At 40.8% G+C, this 14,714-nt stretch overlaps 1 protein-coding gene across 24 annotated transcripts in view; it reads right to left on the bottom strand.

Annotated features, from left to right (window-relative positions):
• ADGRL3 (adhesion G protein-coupled receptor L3) overlaps window positions 1–14,714 on the bottom strand; it is a 514,107-nt gene that overhangs the window by 269,335 nt on the left and 230,058 nt on the right. For all 24 annotated transcript variants that reach the window (XM_027652756.1, XM_027652761.1, XM_027652740.1 and 21 more), the window contains exon 4: window positions 5,777–5,990. In XM_027652756.1, coding sequence (XP_027508557.1) covers window positions 5,777–5,990 — 214 coding nt within the window. The remainder of the gene's footprint in view (window positions 1–5,776; window positions 5,991–14,714) is intronic.

The following is a 14,714-nucleotide window of genomic DNA, read 5'->3' as shown; positions in this document are numbered from 1 at the left end:
GGTTACAAAAACTGTTTAACTGAAACATTAGTATTTTTCCATATTGACGCTTTTCACGTGGAGATCTCAAAGCGCCAGACTTATGCTTCCCAGAAAGCCTAGCTTCCCATTGCAGCATCTCAGTCCTTCAGAAATGCACTTCTCATGCCATCTGTGTGGTAACAAATTTAGAAAAATGAGTAGTATCTTGGCAATCTTTGCAAAATGTACTCAGGATGCAGAGGAGTGTGGTGGGGTTCCTACCAAATAGGGCATTCAGTATCTGACTCAGAGGTGATGACAGCATATAAGCAGGGGGCTGTTTTCTAAGAAATATGCCATTAATTTTGTACAGCCTAACATGACTGTGCTGCAATTCAGCTGAAGTCTTCTCATTCAGTCCTACTTATGGGCCTTGTTACTACAGAGCCTCCAGGTCTGCAGCTCTCCTTGTCCTCTGCACCTCCCCACACACACTGTGAGAAGATAATTAATATAAAAGGCTCTACAAGAACATCCCGAAATTAGTATGTTCAAAACCAGTGGCCACTCTATCAATGATTAACATGAATTATCCTATCTGTAAAATACAGATAATCCTGCCTCTTTATTTCCAAATGCAAGTGCAGATCATTGACATTTGAAAAGTGTCTTGAAAATCACAGGAACTGATAGCATCAATAACAGCACACCATGAGATGCAATATTATTACAATAATAATGGCACTCATTTCAGACTCCTGCATTTCTCAGGTCATCAACCAAAAACATTAACAAAACACAGCCCTTCAGGAGATGAAAAATCTTTGCAGTGTAACGCAAGCCGGTTCATTCAATTTCTTTATTCTCACCTAACCCTGTGCAAAGTGTCTGCTACCATCCTTCCAACTACTGAGAGAGTTGTGAGTCCCCCTCCTCATGTAAAAGGATTAGGCCCTCTGATGAAACTAAATGGAAATCTGAGAGCAGTCCTACACCCTTAATTGTACTTTTTGTTTTGGGTTGTGTTGTTGTTTTTTCTTCAACTCCAAGTCTTGACCTGGAGGCATCATCAATGATGTCAACACTGAAACCACAGAGACAAACCACGCAAAATCAGACTCAAACCTAAAGGAAATTAGCTCAGCTAAGCAACTGCAGAACTGGCAGGGCATGCAGTACCTTCCCCAGTTGTGCCTCCCAGGGAGCTACCAGAAATTCCTTGGCTGCTTAGCCAGTAGAGGAGGGGACAAGAGCTGCAGCACCCACCTGACTGGCCCTGCCTTACCCCTCACCAGAGAGCTGTGCTGGGGGCAGATGGTAATATGATGAGCTGCAGTGAAGCAGAGGGTACACATCCCACTGCGCTGTGCAGGCTACACACCCTCCGACCAAGGAGATGCAGTTTCTCTGTCCTGGAAGCAGTGGGAAGCTCTGGGCAGGAGGTGTCTGGCCTGTGGGACACAAAATGGATCCGGTGCTCCCTTCAAAGCAGAGAGGAGAGAGCTGAGCAGCTTTCAGCCCTCATCCCCAAGACAGAAGTGGCAACAGCAGCACACAAGAGCTCTGCAAGGTTGTACTATGGTGAAAGGCAAACACTGCTTGATTTGCAAACGGAGCTCTCTGAGTTGCTGAGAGATACAAGAGTGGAAGGCTCTTGCTGGGGAACATCTTCGACATTCCAAATTTTGAAAAGGCAGAAAGAATTTTGCTTTGACCTTGAGAATACCTGCTAAGACCTGTGAATATTTTTCCCATCTCTTCTGTTATGTCTGCTGGTTTTGTTGTTCTGTCATATTATTCCATCCCTCTTTCCTTTCTCCAGAGTTAAGAGTAGCATACAATGGTTGGGGTAGACAAGGATCCGAAAAGCAAAAGGAAAGACTCGCTCTTGCCTTTAAGGCAAAAAATGCAATTGTTCTGTGTGTGTGTACCTACATGTCACGTACTTCCTACTGTTCCTACTTGGATTTCCCCCTTTCCCCTGCCCCTTTTAAAATTTAAGGTTAAAGCCTACAGAAAAGGATGTTCCAAAATACAAAGTTAAATGCAAAGGTGGTACTGACAGCACACAGCTCTGTGAACATACATGCAAAACCTGATCTACCCATCTTCTTAAGACCTTCTAGTGGCTCCAACCCAGGAAAGCACTAACACAGGTCTTCATTCCACAGAACTCTTAAGCCCATGCTTTAAAAAGAAGAATGTGCTGGTGTATTTGTGTGCATTAAGGAGGAGGCAACTAAATGTTTAACTCCTGTGCCCACACTGCAGGCTTAAATTTGTGTGGTGCTCTTACAAGGCAATTGGTTCCACTGACTTGTAGTGAAACTACTAAGATGTAAAAAGTAATACACACATTTTGCCTTTCTGAGCTGGGCATTTCTTCGGTGGAAAGCATATACAAGAAATTCAAGAGAGCACACCAAAAGCTATTTTTTTTTCCTTTTTCTTTAGGGCATTTTTAATATACTAAACTGCAGTGTTAATGCTATAAAAACAAAGGCAACTCTTACGGGAATAGGAGGCTGCTTTTCCCCATTGTTGACAGAGAACCTTGGTTGTTTGAATGGATGATATGATAATTTTCTGGCACAGTTGCTCAAGGGAGGACATAGCAAAGACTCCCATGGTACCATGTACACAGTTTGCAATGGGAATGGTTAGAATTTAATTGTTACAGCCCTCAAAAAGACACTTCTCAAAAGCAAACATGTTACAAAATATATTTTTCTCTAATTAAATCAGAAAAACTTCAGTTCATAAAGCACACTTTCTGAGCTGTTACAGGCAGCAGTTACTTGGATGCTTGAAGGAGGAGTTGGTAAGTTAAAAAAAACCAAAAAACCAAAATAGGCCACAGCAATTTAATTTTCTATAAAATAGCTCCCTACAAGCTGTTTAAATGTCCTTTACTTTAAGCAATACTCCAAAGATTTTAAAGATTTTTCAGGGCAATGCTTGTAGTAAGAACTCCTTGTGTTCCCTCTGCTCAGGGGGTTCCACAAACACACCGTAAGATTTATGCCTTTCCCTTTCAAAATAACCTCATGTAGTCGTCTGCAAAAATTAATTTAAATAAGCACACAGAAGTAAAGAACAGGCTAGCTCAGGGTGTTGGTTTTTTCGTGTTTTTTTTTTTTTTTTTTTTGCCGGGGGAAGAAGGGTGGGCTGAGAGTGCAATCACTGATGTCTACCATAAATCTGCTCTCCCTCAGCGTCAGCTCACAAACTAACACCACCTCTGTCTCATACATACTTTTTTCCCCATCTTTCCCTCTCTGCCTCCCCACAGCCACACCGTAATGTGTCTGAGTCGGCTGTACAGTGTTGCTGATTAAAAACTGCCAGTTGTTATGCAACTTATTATACAGTCTACAAGGAGTCTGTGTATTTACGAATGCAATAATCAATCAATGTGTAATAAGCATGCACTGCGCATATCATTTTTCTTTCCATACACAGCTTCAGTTACCATGCAGGTTTACACTGCCATGACAATCTTCAGTTCCCACAGCTGCTTCCCCACCCCACAGTGTTAGCAAAGACAAGCTCACTGTATTAAAGCCTGCATTAATCTGCAAACCCACCCAAATACTGCTAAATTAATTTTTGCAGGTAGAGGCTTTCAGAAGAAAATGGCATAGTTAGTGCCACAACTACTAGGCTGTCACAATTTTCCTTTTAAACTACTTTTTTCAGAGGCTCAGCTATGAAGTCTGCTTGGAGCTGTGAGCTGACAGACTGGTTTGCATCTTAAGAACATATTTCATTTTAATGGTTTTATTTTTAAATTGTTTCAACTCTTTAAAATTAATGGAGATTAAAAAAAATGAGACACATAAAAATGCAAAGTAGAGTATTTTTCCCCTTTTTAGCTTGTCTTTTAACTAGAACCAGGTTATATTTATTTTCAAGAAACTCAACAGTACCCAATAAAAGGATTGCACACTTATTCATAAAAATTGATCATCAAATGGCTTAAATGGAAAGAGCCATCACCCTTTCCTGAGCCTCTCTACTGATAAGTGGTAGCAGGCAAGGCCCCACAGATATTAAGTCCAATAAGGATTTGCTTGAGAAGTTTTCCCCTCAGTGGCCAGCTTCTATGGCACTACTTTCTGCCCACTTGGAAGCACAGAGATGCTTTGCCCCAGAGATGTGCTTCCCTGTCAAACTCTCTGCTAAGCCATTTGAGTCTGCACTGATGATACCTGGAGAAAAGGAATCAACGTAAGTTTTCATCCCAGTGCCTTGCGCACACAACATGATAACGTGTCCTCCCTGACCAAAGAGCTAACATCTATCGCACACTTGCTACACTTGGGGACTGACTGGAAGATTGCAGAGTTCTGCATTTGGCTCGGAAGCTGGTGCCTGGAGGACAATAATACATATATATAAAAATATTAATACTTTGTACTCTGTAACGGCCCACAAAGGGATGACATGGTTTTATTCTGCCAATATGCAGAGGATTAAGGGTTTCTGCTTGAAGCCACTAACAACCTGAACATGAGAATTACAGTAATTCCACTAAAACCACACCAAATCCAGGGGACTGGCTGATGGCACATTGTTACCCTTTCCACTTCTCTTGAAAACGTAGCTGGCATAATCTATAAACAAGACTTCAACCACCTATGCAAGGAGATCCAACTCAAATGGTCTAATAGGAGCCACCTCCAGCAAGAGGGACGTTTTTCATGAGACTTATCAGCATTCTGAGATCTAAATACTTGACTTGGAGCAATTCTACAGGGAGGTCAAAAACAGCAGTTAGCATGTGAAACGCAGATGAAACTTAAGCTTTCTTTTCTTTTGCTCACCCCAGACCACTTTTAGTGCAAAGCATCTCACAGTAAACAATCGCGAGATACTCCATTAAAACCTTGCACTGCTTTAAGCCATTAGGTCACCACGCAAACACTGCTGTCGTGATGTCAATTAGCAACACTTTGCCTATGTCAATACCATTATTAATACCTTGAAATACTAATCTCTATTGCTAATTAACAGTCAAATGTAGTGAATAATTATTCACGTATTAGGAAAAAATTTACGGAATGCAATTACATGTCAAGAGCTGTGACTTATGAATCCTTCCCACAATGCCGCTTGTGTCAGAAAATATCCTTAAAAATTTAGCAACAGTTACAGGCTTTCCATAACCAGGATACCTCTAGGCTGGAAAAAATTGATAGGCCCTGGCTCTGCAATACAGGAGCCTGTCTACATGGCTTGTATCTCAGTTACCATTTCCAGATGGAGCAGCCACACTCAAAAGCTATAGTTACTATACAGAAATTTAGCAAGTCTTCTGCGAGACCAATGTGAATACCAATCCTTGACTGGAAATTCAGATCCTCCTAAAACTAAGTCTGGCAACACAAGGAATGAAGCAGACACTTTGTGTTTTCAAAACTGTAAATGTTATTCTGAACACAAAATGTTAATTGTTTGAAGGAGATTACTGGCCTTCTGTTTGGACATAGCACAAAAACCAGAGAACATTCATTTGAGAAAGATTTCACTTCTATTCTCATTAAGAGCCTTGATATTTATGTATTTCAGAGGCAAAACCGGAGAATCAAGTTGACTGATTAGTAGTACGCACAGCAAATGTTATTTATATTGTGTGATGCTAAACCAACTCTGTTAAACCCACAGTTTAGCAACGATAGCTGTAATTCTGTGCACATACATACAGACTAAGTACCTGCATTTTCTCAAGCAAACACACACACAAACTGGTGTGTATCTTCCGGATTAAAAAACCAACAGTCAGCAAGCAAACAAAGAATATTAAATACTATACCTTTGAGTCATAATCTTATAGGCATCTGGCAGATAACAGCGGATATTCTCCATCTGAGCAGGATCAGAGTCACAGATTTTATCGTCAGTCCTCCCATAGTTGGCACTTTCGATCATGATAACATCTGTTCCTGGGCAGCGCAGCTCGATGGGGTAACTCTCACAGGACAGCTCCCTTCGGACCACAGCCATGGGGACCGGGGCTCGGCTGAAAGCTGCAAGGATTAACACAGGAACACAGTAAACATTTAATTTCCATGCTGAGGCTAAGATTAAAAGCGGAATGACGTTTAGCAGCAGGTTTTATCCATGTGCTGCACTGAGATAGTTTCTGTACCATTGAGATACGGTCTGTAGAAATGGGGTCCGATTGCTGGCTTGCTGCCTTTCCAGAGAAATTACTTCTCCACTTAGTGACTTGATTTTCTCATCTCAAAAAAACCCTGAAGAGATCCCTTTTATATAGGGCTTTAGAAATCTCCTATTGAAAGAGGTAAATAGCAACTATGGCATTGTTATTACTTCTACTTACCAGGTGAAAAGCTAGTTGGTTTTGATATATAAAATTACAGCCCTGTGTTGTACTTGATCAGGTAAAGGAAATTTTATGACAACGAGCAATCCAAGCACCAGGATCCCACCTGCTCAGCAAGACTGCACCTGTCCTACAGCAGATGTAATAACATCTGTATTGCTCCTGGTCCTTTTCTTGGTCCTTAGAAAATGAGAGGCTGATGGTTTTTGTTGTAGCCTGCAGCATGCCGGGGGATGGCCTGCGGGTTCTGGCAATCTTCCCGAAGTTTGGGCCCTGCAGTGATATTTTCCATGGAAAGGACAATTTATGGGACACTGCATGATTTAAGTTCAGTCTTAGTTTTGTGTTGGATTTGCCTAGATGGTCAAATACTTGACAAATACTTGTAAAATTAGAGAGCTCTCAGAAATCTTACCTGTTTTAAAAGAAATCCAGGCTACAGTTTGCAAAAGAAAAAAGAAACACACTTTGAGATGCCTTGAAAACAAAGCCCTAAAAGTATTAGTAAATAAACTCACTAGACAACAAGCAATTGTATTTCTCATCCTTACAGCATCTTTGATCCAAAGATCTTAAACAGCTTGATGAAAGTGAATATATTAATCCCCAAATATCCATATGAAGTAGCTATGCATTGTCTTTCTTATCTCAGTAGCAGAAGGGTTATGCAGCTTCCAAAAGATCTCATGGGAAATCCACGGTGAAGCTGGGATCCAAACAATTGTTTCCCAGCCTAGCACACCAGCCGCAAACTGAAACAAAAGTCAACTCTTTTCCTTACTTATTCCACAAGAATGAAAACTCACCCACAGCAAAAAGGCTTCCAGCTGCAGGGATGAGGTGCCCTCCTAGCTACACATCACACTACCTCCAACCACAAAACTCAACATAAAAATCAAGCCTGTATCTGTGTGATGGTCACAGAGCAACCAGTGAAGCTTTAACCCTCTAGTAGATCCATGGTCCATCTGACACCAAAAATCTTTCAGCAACTCACCTTCCCCGGGCTCCGTTATAAAGACACCAAAATACCCTCCCCCCCAAAACCGAAAACCCCATCCAGTGTTCTGCTGTCTTGTCCCAGAAAACTTCCATGTGGTACATGCATGCCAAGTTTGTGTATGGAAAATAGGAGCATATTCATGTTTCTCGGAACATCCCTTAACCATATCAAGGCTGTTCTATCTGTCTGGCAGGCAGCAATCCAACATATTAATTTCCACGAAGCCTTCTATTCTTGTCAGTTGTCTCATTTACGTATAACTGGACAGATAAACATTCCCATTTCTGTAAATTTACAGGGATTATTCCAATATCAGATCCTTACTCATGCACCACAGTTAAGGACTAATTGCCAAACTCCCAAGACAGACATGAGCTTAATCTTGAATAATAGCTTCTACAATTGGCATAGTTTTAGGGTTTGGATCACATAAGATGCCCTGGTTTCCCTGACACTGGAGAAATAATTTTACTCTGGGCTCATATTGCACCATACACTTGTGTAATGCAGTAAATTCTTACTGCAACCAACTTCTCCTGTTACAAAAGGAGGGAAATGAGGAGGACAAGCATGAACCTCTAAGATGCAATACCTCAAACCTCTAAGACGCAATACTTCTTTCTTACCCTTGTCTTTATGTCACTAATCAACAAGTGGAGGAAGGATGGGACAAAGTTAAGAGACAACATTTGATAAAAGAGATAAGCCAGCCAGAAAGACAGAGTCAGCAGAGCCCAGCAATTTTAGCCAGCCGTGCAAACAATATCAAGAGGTATTAAGTCCACTTACAGGGATCTGTCCACAGAAGCCTGCAGCAGGCTCTGCTCTGCGATACGCTATGGCAACAGGCCAGTGCTGACCAAAAAACTTCTGATGCCAGGCTTCTCATTTTGGAAAAGAGCTGTGGTGAGCTCTCTTTTCAAGCCTGTTCTGTACTAAATCTGAGCAGATTGGTGACATGGGAGGCAGAAGGTTTCTAGCAGCTTTTGGCAGAACACTGAGGCCAAGGGCCCTCCCTCCTCCTGTCATGTGCTTGGATGACTCCTATTAACTGTCAAAGAAATGACAAAATGAGATTTACAGGCAATATTAGCTGTGGGGAGCTATGGTTTGGCCCAGCCTCGAGTCAATTTGGATCCTTTTCTCTGGACAGTTAATGTATGCTATACAAAGGGCAAAGACAATTGCTAATACTACTTTCTACAGTTCCCACTACAGAATACAAAACTCAAACTTCTGACCCACACAGTTCAGAAAATATATTTTTGCTCTTAATTCCTGTGGGGTTTTTTTTTTTTTTTTTGGGGGGGGGGGGGGGTTGTTTTTTTTTTTTTTTTTTTTGGGGGGGGGGGTTATTTGATTTTTTTTGTTTGTTTTGTTTTTTCTTTTTTCCTTTTTTTTTTTTCAGTAACTATTCTATATCATCAAAGAAAGACATTAAACACATGATGGCTGAGGAAAACCCTACTTAAAATCACAAAAATTAACTGCCTGAGAATTCACTCATACAAACCTGGTGTATTTGTCAAAAAGCAATACTGTACATATGTAGCTAAACTTAATGCTTCCGTTTTGTTGGAAATAAGATGCTAGGAACTGCTACCAGCAAATGACAAAGCTGTTTAACATGTTTCTATGGTACACTGAGAGTACACTTCTTGCATCTTGGGCATGTTTCCTGTACAAGAGACTCTACAGCACTGATCTACTAAAATTGCATGGATGTCAGTTCCAAGTACCCCCCCAACCCCAAAAAATCCAAACCAAAACTGAACACCCCTTCCCCAGAGTAACAACTCATGTTCTACTTTCCGTTAAAGAATCTCTGGACAGGTGAAAACATTTCTAGATTTGGCTTTCAGTTTCCTGGAATTCACCTTTTTGCTTCTCACTTTATCACTTGCCTGCTTGCCATTAGAAGGACAGCTTTCACTTACAGACACCTCCCTGTGGTATCAGAGTCAACATTTGAATTTATTTTCTGGATATAAAGGATAAGAGCAATTTGACACCCTGGAAAAACTGTGAAGTAGCTGAATAGTGTAATACAACATGATCTTCTATCATGCTTTCTACTAAAGCAATAGGCACGTGTTTTCCATCCTGACACTGTCCACCAAATCACTCGCTCTGGATGGCTTTTTCTTCTACACTGATATCTGCAATAAAGACTCCAAAGTGAGATTAGAGCCTGGCTGTTTATTTTCTTGTAAACACATTTCTTGATGTTGTGTCCCTATATGATAATCTTACTTAACCATTTTTACTGGTTTTCCTATAAGGAGCAGTAATGTTTTGCTTTTTGCCATGAAACAAGATACATCAAAGCCCATCTGTGAAATACACAGCATGATTGTATTAATTCATTAATACACTTCTCTCTTCTTTGAGCAGCTCCCTATCTTTGCAGTCTCTCACTGAGCTCCTTATTTAATCTCCTAAATAAGTGACCTAATTGTTGGCCTGAAGTCAAGAGGAGCCGATGGCTGCTCACTACTTTGGAAAACAGGTGTCTTTTTCCAGGATCCTATGTGCAGACAGCCATCTAAATACAGAACTTAAAAAGAGGGTTTTTCAAATTCTTCAACATTTAAATGTGTGCCAACTTGAGTTTCATAAGTGCAGCCATTTGGTGGAAAATAATCCTCCTGAGCTTCTGCAGAGCAAAGTGAGAGCAGAGGGTGAAAAGATAACAGATAATGACAGGATTTTATCTGGGCGATTTAGAACTTCTTTGTCTCTGCTAATTTCAGGAGCTGGAAAATTAAGTAAGTCATCAAAATCTTGTGCTTTTTCTCCCCCTCGCTTTTGACCTCAGAACATAATTGCCTCTTGTCATGCCTGCAGGGCATGGGCTTGTAGTTATCACTGTGTGCTTAATCAAATGCCAAAATAGCCTTTAAATTATGTGTCTTCTTGGCTGCTAGAGACTTGTTGAGCTCTGTTACATTTAGAGGCGTGATGGTAGTAGATGTACTTTTAGAAGAGAAGTGTGGGTTGATGCTTTTAATTAGGTTTTATACGCAATTTTCCCAGCAAAATCATGTTCTGGCTCAGAATTTTCAGCCTGAAACTTCAGTGCATATTTAAGGGCAGTGAAACAAAAGCTGGAAATGCAGAGATAATTATTTTCACAAGCTCTGTATATGATTTGGTCTGCCCAGCTAAATACCTGACTTCCTGTTCCCAGGCACAAACATAGCATGCCGAGGGAAGAGGTTTCCTACTAATTTGGAGGAATGCTTCTCTGTTTGTAATTTTGCAGGATTTAATATTCCCACAGTTCACCTTGACTCTGTGAGAGTTAAAAAAATCAGAAACTAATAATAATAAAAAAATCAACCCTCCCCTTATTCACTAGTCCACTCAGGTGTAGGTAGGGGCAGAAATCCCTTTCAGTCAATGAGTAAATAGGCTTTGTAGGACTCTGTCACTCCCTGACAAAAAGCACACACTTAAGTGCTTTTCTAAGTCAGGGTCCTACTTTTCTCTATTGAGATATAAAGTCTCATCAGTGCATACTTACAGCATGCAAACATTGCTCAGTATTTCTTCTCTGTTCCTCCTCTTCCTTAATCCAAATTATACCTGGCCTCTGATCTCAAGAATAATATTAGTAGTAAACAAAACCTCAGGTTAAAGACAGTGACAACAAACATTTCTCCAATGTACAATACTCCCATTCCCCATATCTTCATTGCTCACAAATGTCAATCTAGTTCTGACAAGTTTAAAAAACGTTTAGTCCAAAGTTCTCTGAAATCTTATGATTAATATGGAAATACCATTCTCTTTCCCCCACTTTCTCTACAGATACTGACAACAAATAAAAGAGCAAAGACCTCTGTCTTTTCTAGAGGGATAGGGTAGAAAAGCCTTTCTTCTACTCTCAGCCTGCAGTGGGGTTAAAGGTCCATCCTACAGACAATGGCTGGTGCCAAGACATTGCAGCAAATGCTTGCAACATCCATATCCAGCTCCCCTGGGGAAGAAATGAAGGTTGAATGCAGTCAGTGTGGCCAAACAGCTGAAGCCATTAGCAGTGCCAGGCTGAAGCTGGACAGCCCTGGTCTCCACTCCTATCTCTCACCTCTGTGCCTCAGTTGATTGCTGTCTCATCTATAAAAATGGGAAAATTATCTTATCTCCTCCATTAAGCACTCTAACCTCCTACAAAAAGGAAGATGAGAACTAGATATATCCTCAGAAAGTGAAGAATCTGGTTTCTTCCTGGGATTCCCCCCGTTAAGCAAATACTCACATCCTCCTACACTATCCTGGCCTTTCTTACTTTATAGAAAATATCAAAACCAATTTGTAACTTTCCTTTGGGCACCATCACCAGATGCAGTGATTCTCCTTACCCAGCAAACAGCTAGTTATGAACAGACTTCACAAACTGCAAGAGCAATTTCTTATATGGTGGGATGGTGTATACAAAGACAGGAGACAAACACAAGACTGTCCAACACCCCAGCCATGGTAACTAAAGAAAAGCTAAAAAACCCACAAAATCCTCACACCCTTCCCTGTGCATTTTAGGTGGAGGTTGAGATTAACTATCCATAAATTGCTTAATCTACCTCCGTTATAACACTCAAGTGGCCCCTGCTAGGTATTTGCTCCTAGGTTGTATGAGTGAAAATACAATAGATATTCATCTGCACGTTTATATCTGATGCCCTCTTTCACAATTAAAATGATACACAGGAGAAGGTTGTAGTAAACATAGAAGGAGTTTTCTATAGGGACTGCTAAAACTCACACACAGTCAGCACATTTTCTGACAGAGGTGACACAGCCAAGGATACAAACAGGAGCACCAAAAAGAAGCCTAGCCAAGTCCCAAACTCCACATCTCTGAAACAATACTCTGCCCACACACAGTAGCCTCATGGGAAGTACCTTTCATTTCCATAGCAGATCTCCTTTCTCATTTCTAGACACCCTAGAGGTCAGATCTCAAAAGGATGATGCACAACCACACTCTGGATGCCCAGAAAGCCCAGGGACAGCAGTCAGAGGATTAAGCACCAGACAGCTACATCCTGGGGTACTTTTACTATTCACACTTCATACCACCGATATTCCTCATCTCCTTGCCATGTTCAGCAGGTAAATATCCTGCTGAACCCTAGCTCAAAATATGGAGAAGCTTTCTTCATTAGTAAGAAGCGTTAGATTCTCTTAGACTCGAAGTATTAGAGTAGCTCTTCCTAGAGGGATAAAGAGAAAAGAAATTCACAGAAAACAGGACTGGTAAATGATCACCGAAGAACAGTGAAGTGGATGCATTTGCACCTAAGGATGAGTGTTCACAAGGGAAGTTGGTCATAGCAATGCCCTATGAGGAAAGAAAAAAAAGTGATAAAAGAACAAAACCCCAGAATCCAGACTGTAGCCATGAATGGAGCAGTAGGAAGTGGCTGAGAACATGTAAAGGCAGACTGACCCACAGAGACCCAAATCAGGCCTGTGAGAGAAAGCAGTGCAACAGCAGTACTGTGCTTTCTCTGCGATCCTCCATTCCCATCTTCTGGGACTCATGGGCTGCTGCCTCATTAGTGAGCGATGGGAAACTGAGAATTGCAACAAACATTTCCGTTGACAAGGCCTCATCTTCACAAATTTCTCACTTGAGAGTGAGTACCTCTGAAGCTAAAACTTACACTGGAACAAGGCATCACCATGCTGCTCAACAGACAGCGGTCTAGGGTAAGTCAGCCTATCAGGATAGTGCTGTTGAAGGGAGAGTGGATCCTGCTTCCTCCCCAAAACAAGCCAATGGTTCAGCTGCTGGTTGTGCATCCAGTTCTGGAGCTTGCTGGACCCCTTCTCAAGACTGGGCAACTCAATAATTCACCAAGAAACTAAACCAGCAGGGAGAGGAGGTGGGGAGGGAGCAGTTTCTACTGGACTGATAGAATTGAATCAGCTCAGAAAAGGTTAGCTAAGGTCAGAGAAAGAAAGTAAAGGATTTTTAGAAGGAAGGGATGCTGAATTTAGAGTGCTTTTCAAAAATACATGACAACCTACCTTCAAATTAGAGGTCAGAAGCACAGTCCCAGCCTGAGCTAAATGTCACTAATGAATTTAATTAAAGAAGAAGCAACAAGTTAAGAACAACAGACAAATAGAACATGTTCTCCAAGGGAAAGGTTGAATGCAAGTTCATTAATATTTAGGCCTCATCACAAGAAAAAAGCTATTCCCAAGTACCTTTTCCTTTGCAGTGGATCATCTAATTTGTAACGAAAGGCACACATGAGAAGATACTTGGATACAAATGTTCTTTAAATTCATAGGTTTCCTTTATGTGAATTAGCTTTCAAGTGTAAGAAAACAGTGAACAGACAGGGTGTCACTGCTTAAAGCTCTGCACCAGTACATAAGATCTATAACCAACCCTTATGCTAAACTTGCCCTCCAGCCTAACAGTGACTTTACTTAAAATATGTGGCTTTCAGATCGTGGTCCATAACATTGAGACATTTGTATTCTCCACAAAGGAAGCATTACGTTCTGAGCCATAGGGACCAGTCCTTCTTACAAATCCATACACCACAAATTTCACTGGCGCCTTTAGTAAGGTAAAACTTGTCATTTATTTCTTACCCAACTCAAAGTTACTGTTGCTATAATAGGCCCTTCACAATCTCGAAAAAAACAAACAAACAAACAAAAAACCCAAAAAACCAAACACCAAACAAAAAACAAATCAGAGAAGCTTTGACTTTGACACTGCTGAACAACCTTGATGTCTCAAATTTAATGCAGCACAAATTAATGTGGTGAAGCAAGTAGGATTTGAGTAATAAAAAAATTTGCCCCATTTCAAATTACTCCACTGTAGTTTTTTATTGTAGCCATTAATAAGGGTAATTTTTTTTAATCTCAGATAAAAACTTTTATAAACCACCATAGTAGGTATAGTCATAGAGGCAGTTCGATAAATGATTATCAAGGGTTTAGCCTAAGAACATTAAGGAAAAAGAATCTGTTTATAATTTTCAGATTTCATATTTAATCACAAGCTCATTTAAAATTATACTTTGTTATTGTTTCCATTTAAAACACTAGCTTAAATTCCTACCCTTTTTAATATAATGCAAAGATGGAATAATTTTCCTGTTACCAGCAAAGCTTTTTTAGGTATGTCATCAGAATGGGCTTCAGTAGGGTTTAGTTGTGTCCCCAGATGGCTACTGCTCAAGTGCTGAGGACGTGTTCTTTCGCATCATTTGTACCACTGTGAACTGGGAGGTGGCAGCCCTGGGCCACAGGAAGCAAGATAAGGATAAGCTGGAGAAGACCAAGACCCAAATGCATCCACAAAATCAGAGATGGTCTGCCATGGAGGATGATACAGAGGCCAAATTTGACTTCTATCTCATCAGTTGG

Source organism: Corapipo altera, unplaced genomic scaffold (assembly GCF_003945725.1).
Source record: "Corapipo altera isolate COAL_440 unplaced genomic scaffold, ASM394572v1 69, whole genome shotgun sequence".
Lineage (NCBI taxonomy): Eukaryota > Metazoa > Chordata > Aves > Passeriformes > Pipridae > Corapipo > Corapipo altera.
The sequence above is the reverse complement of the archived record's forward strand: the minus strand, read 5'-3'. Positions and strand labels throughout refer to the sequence as shown.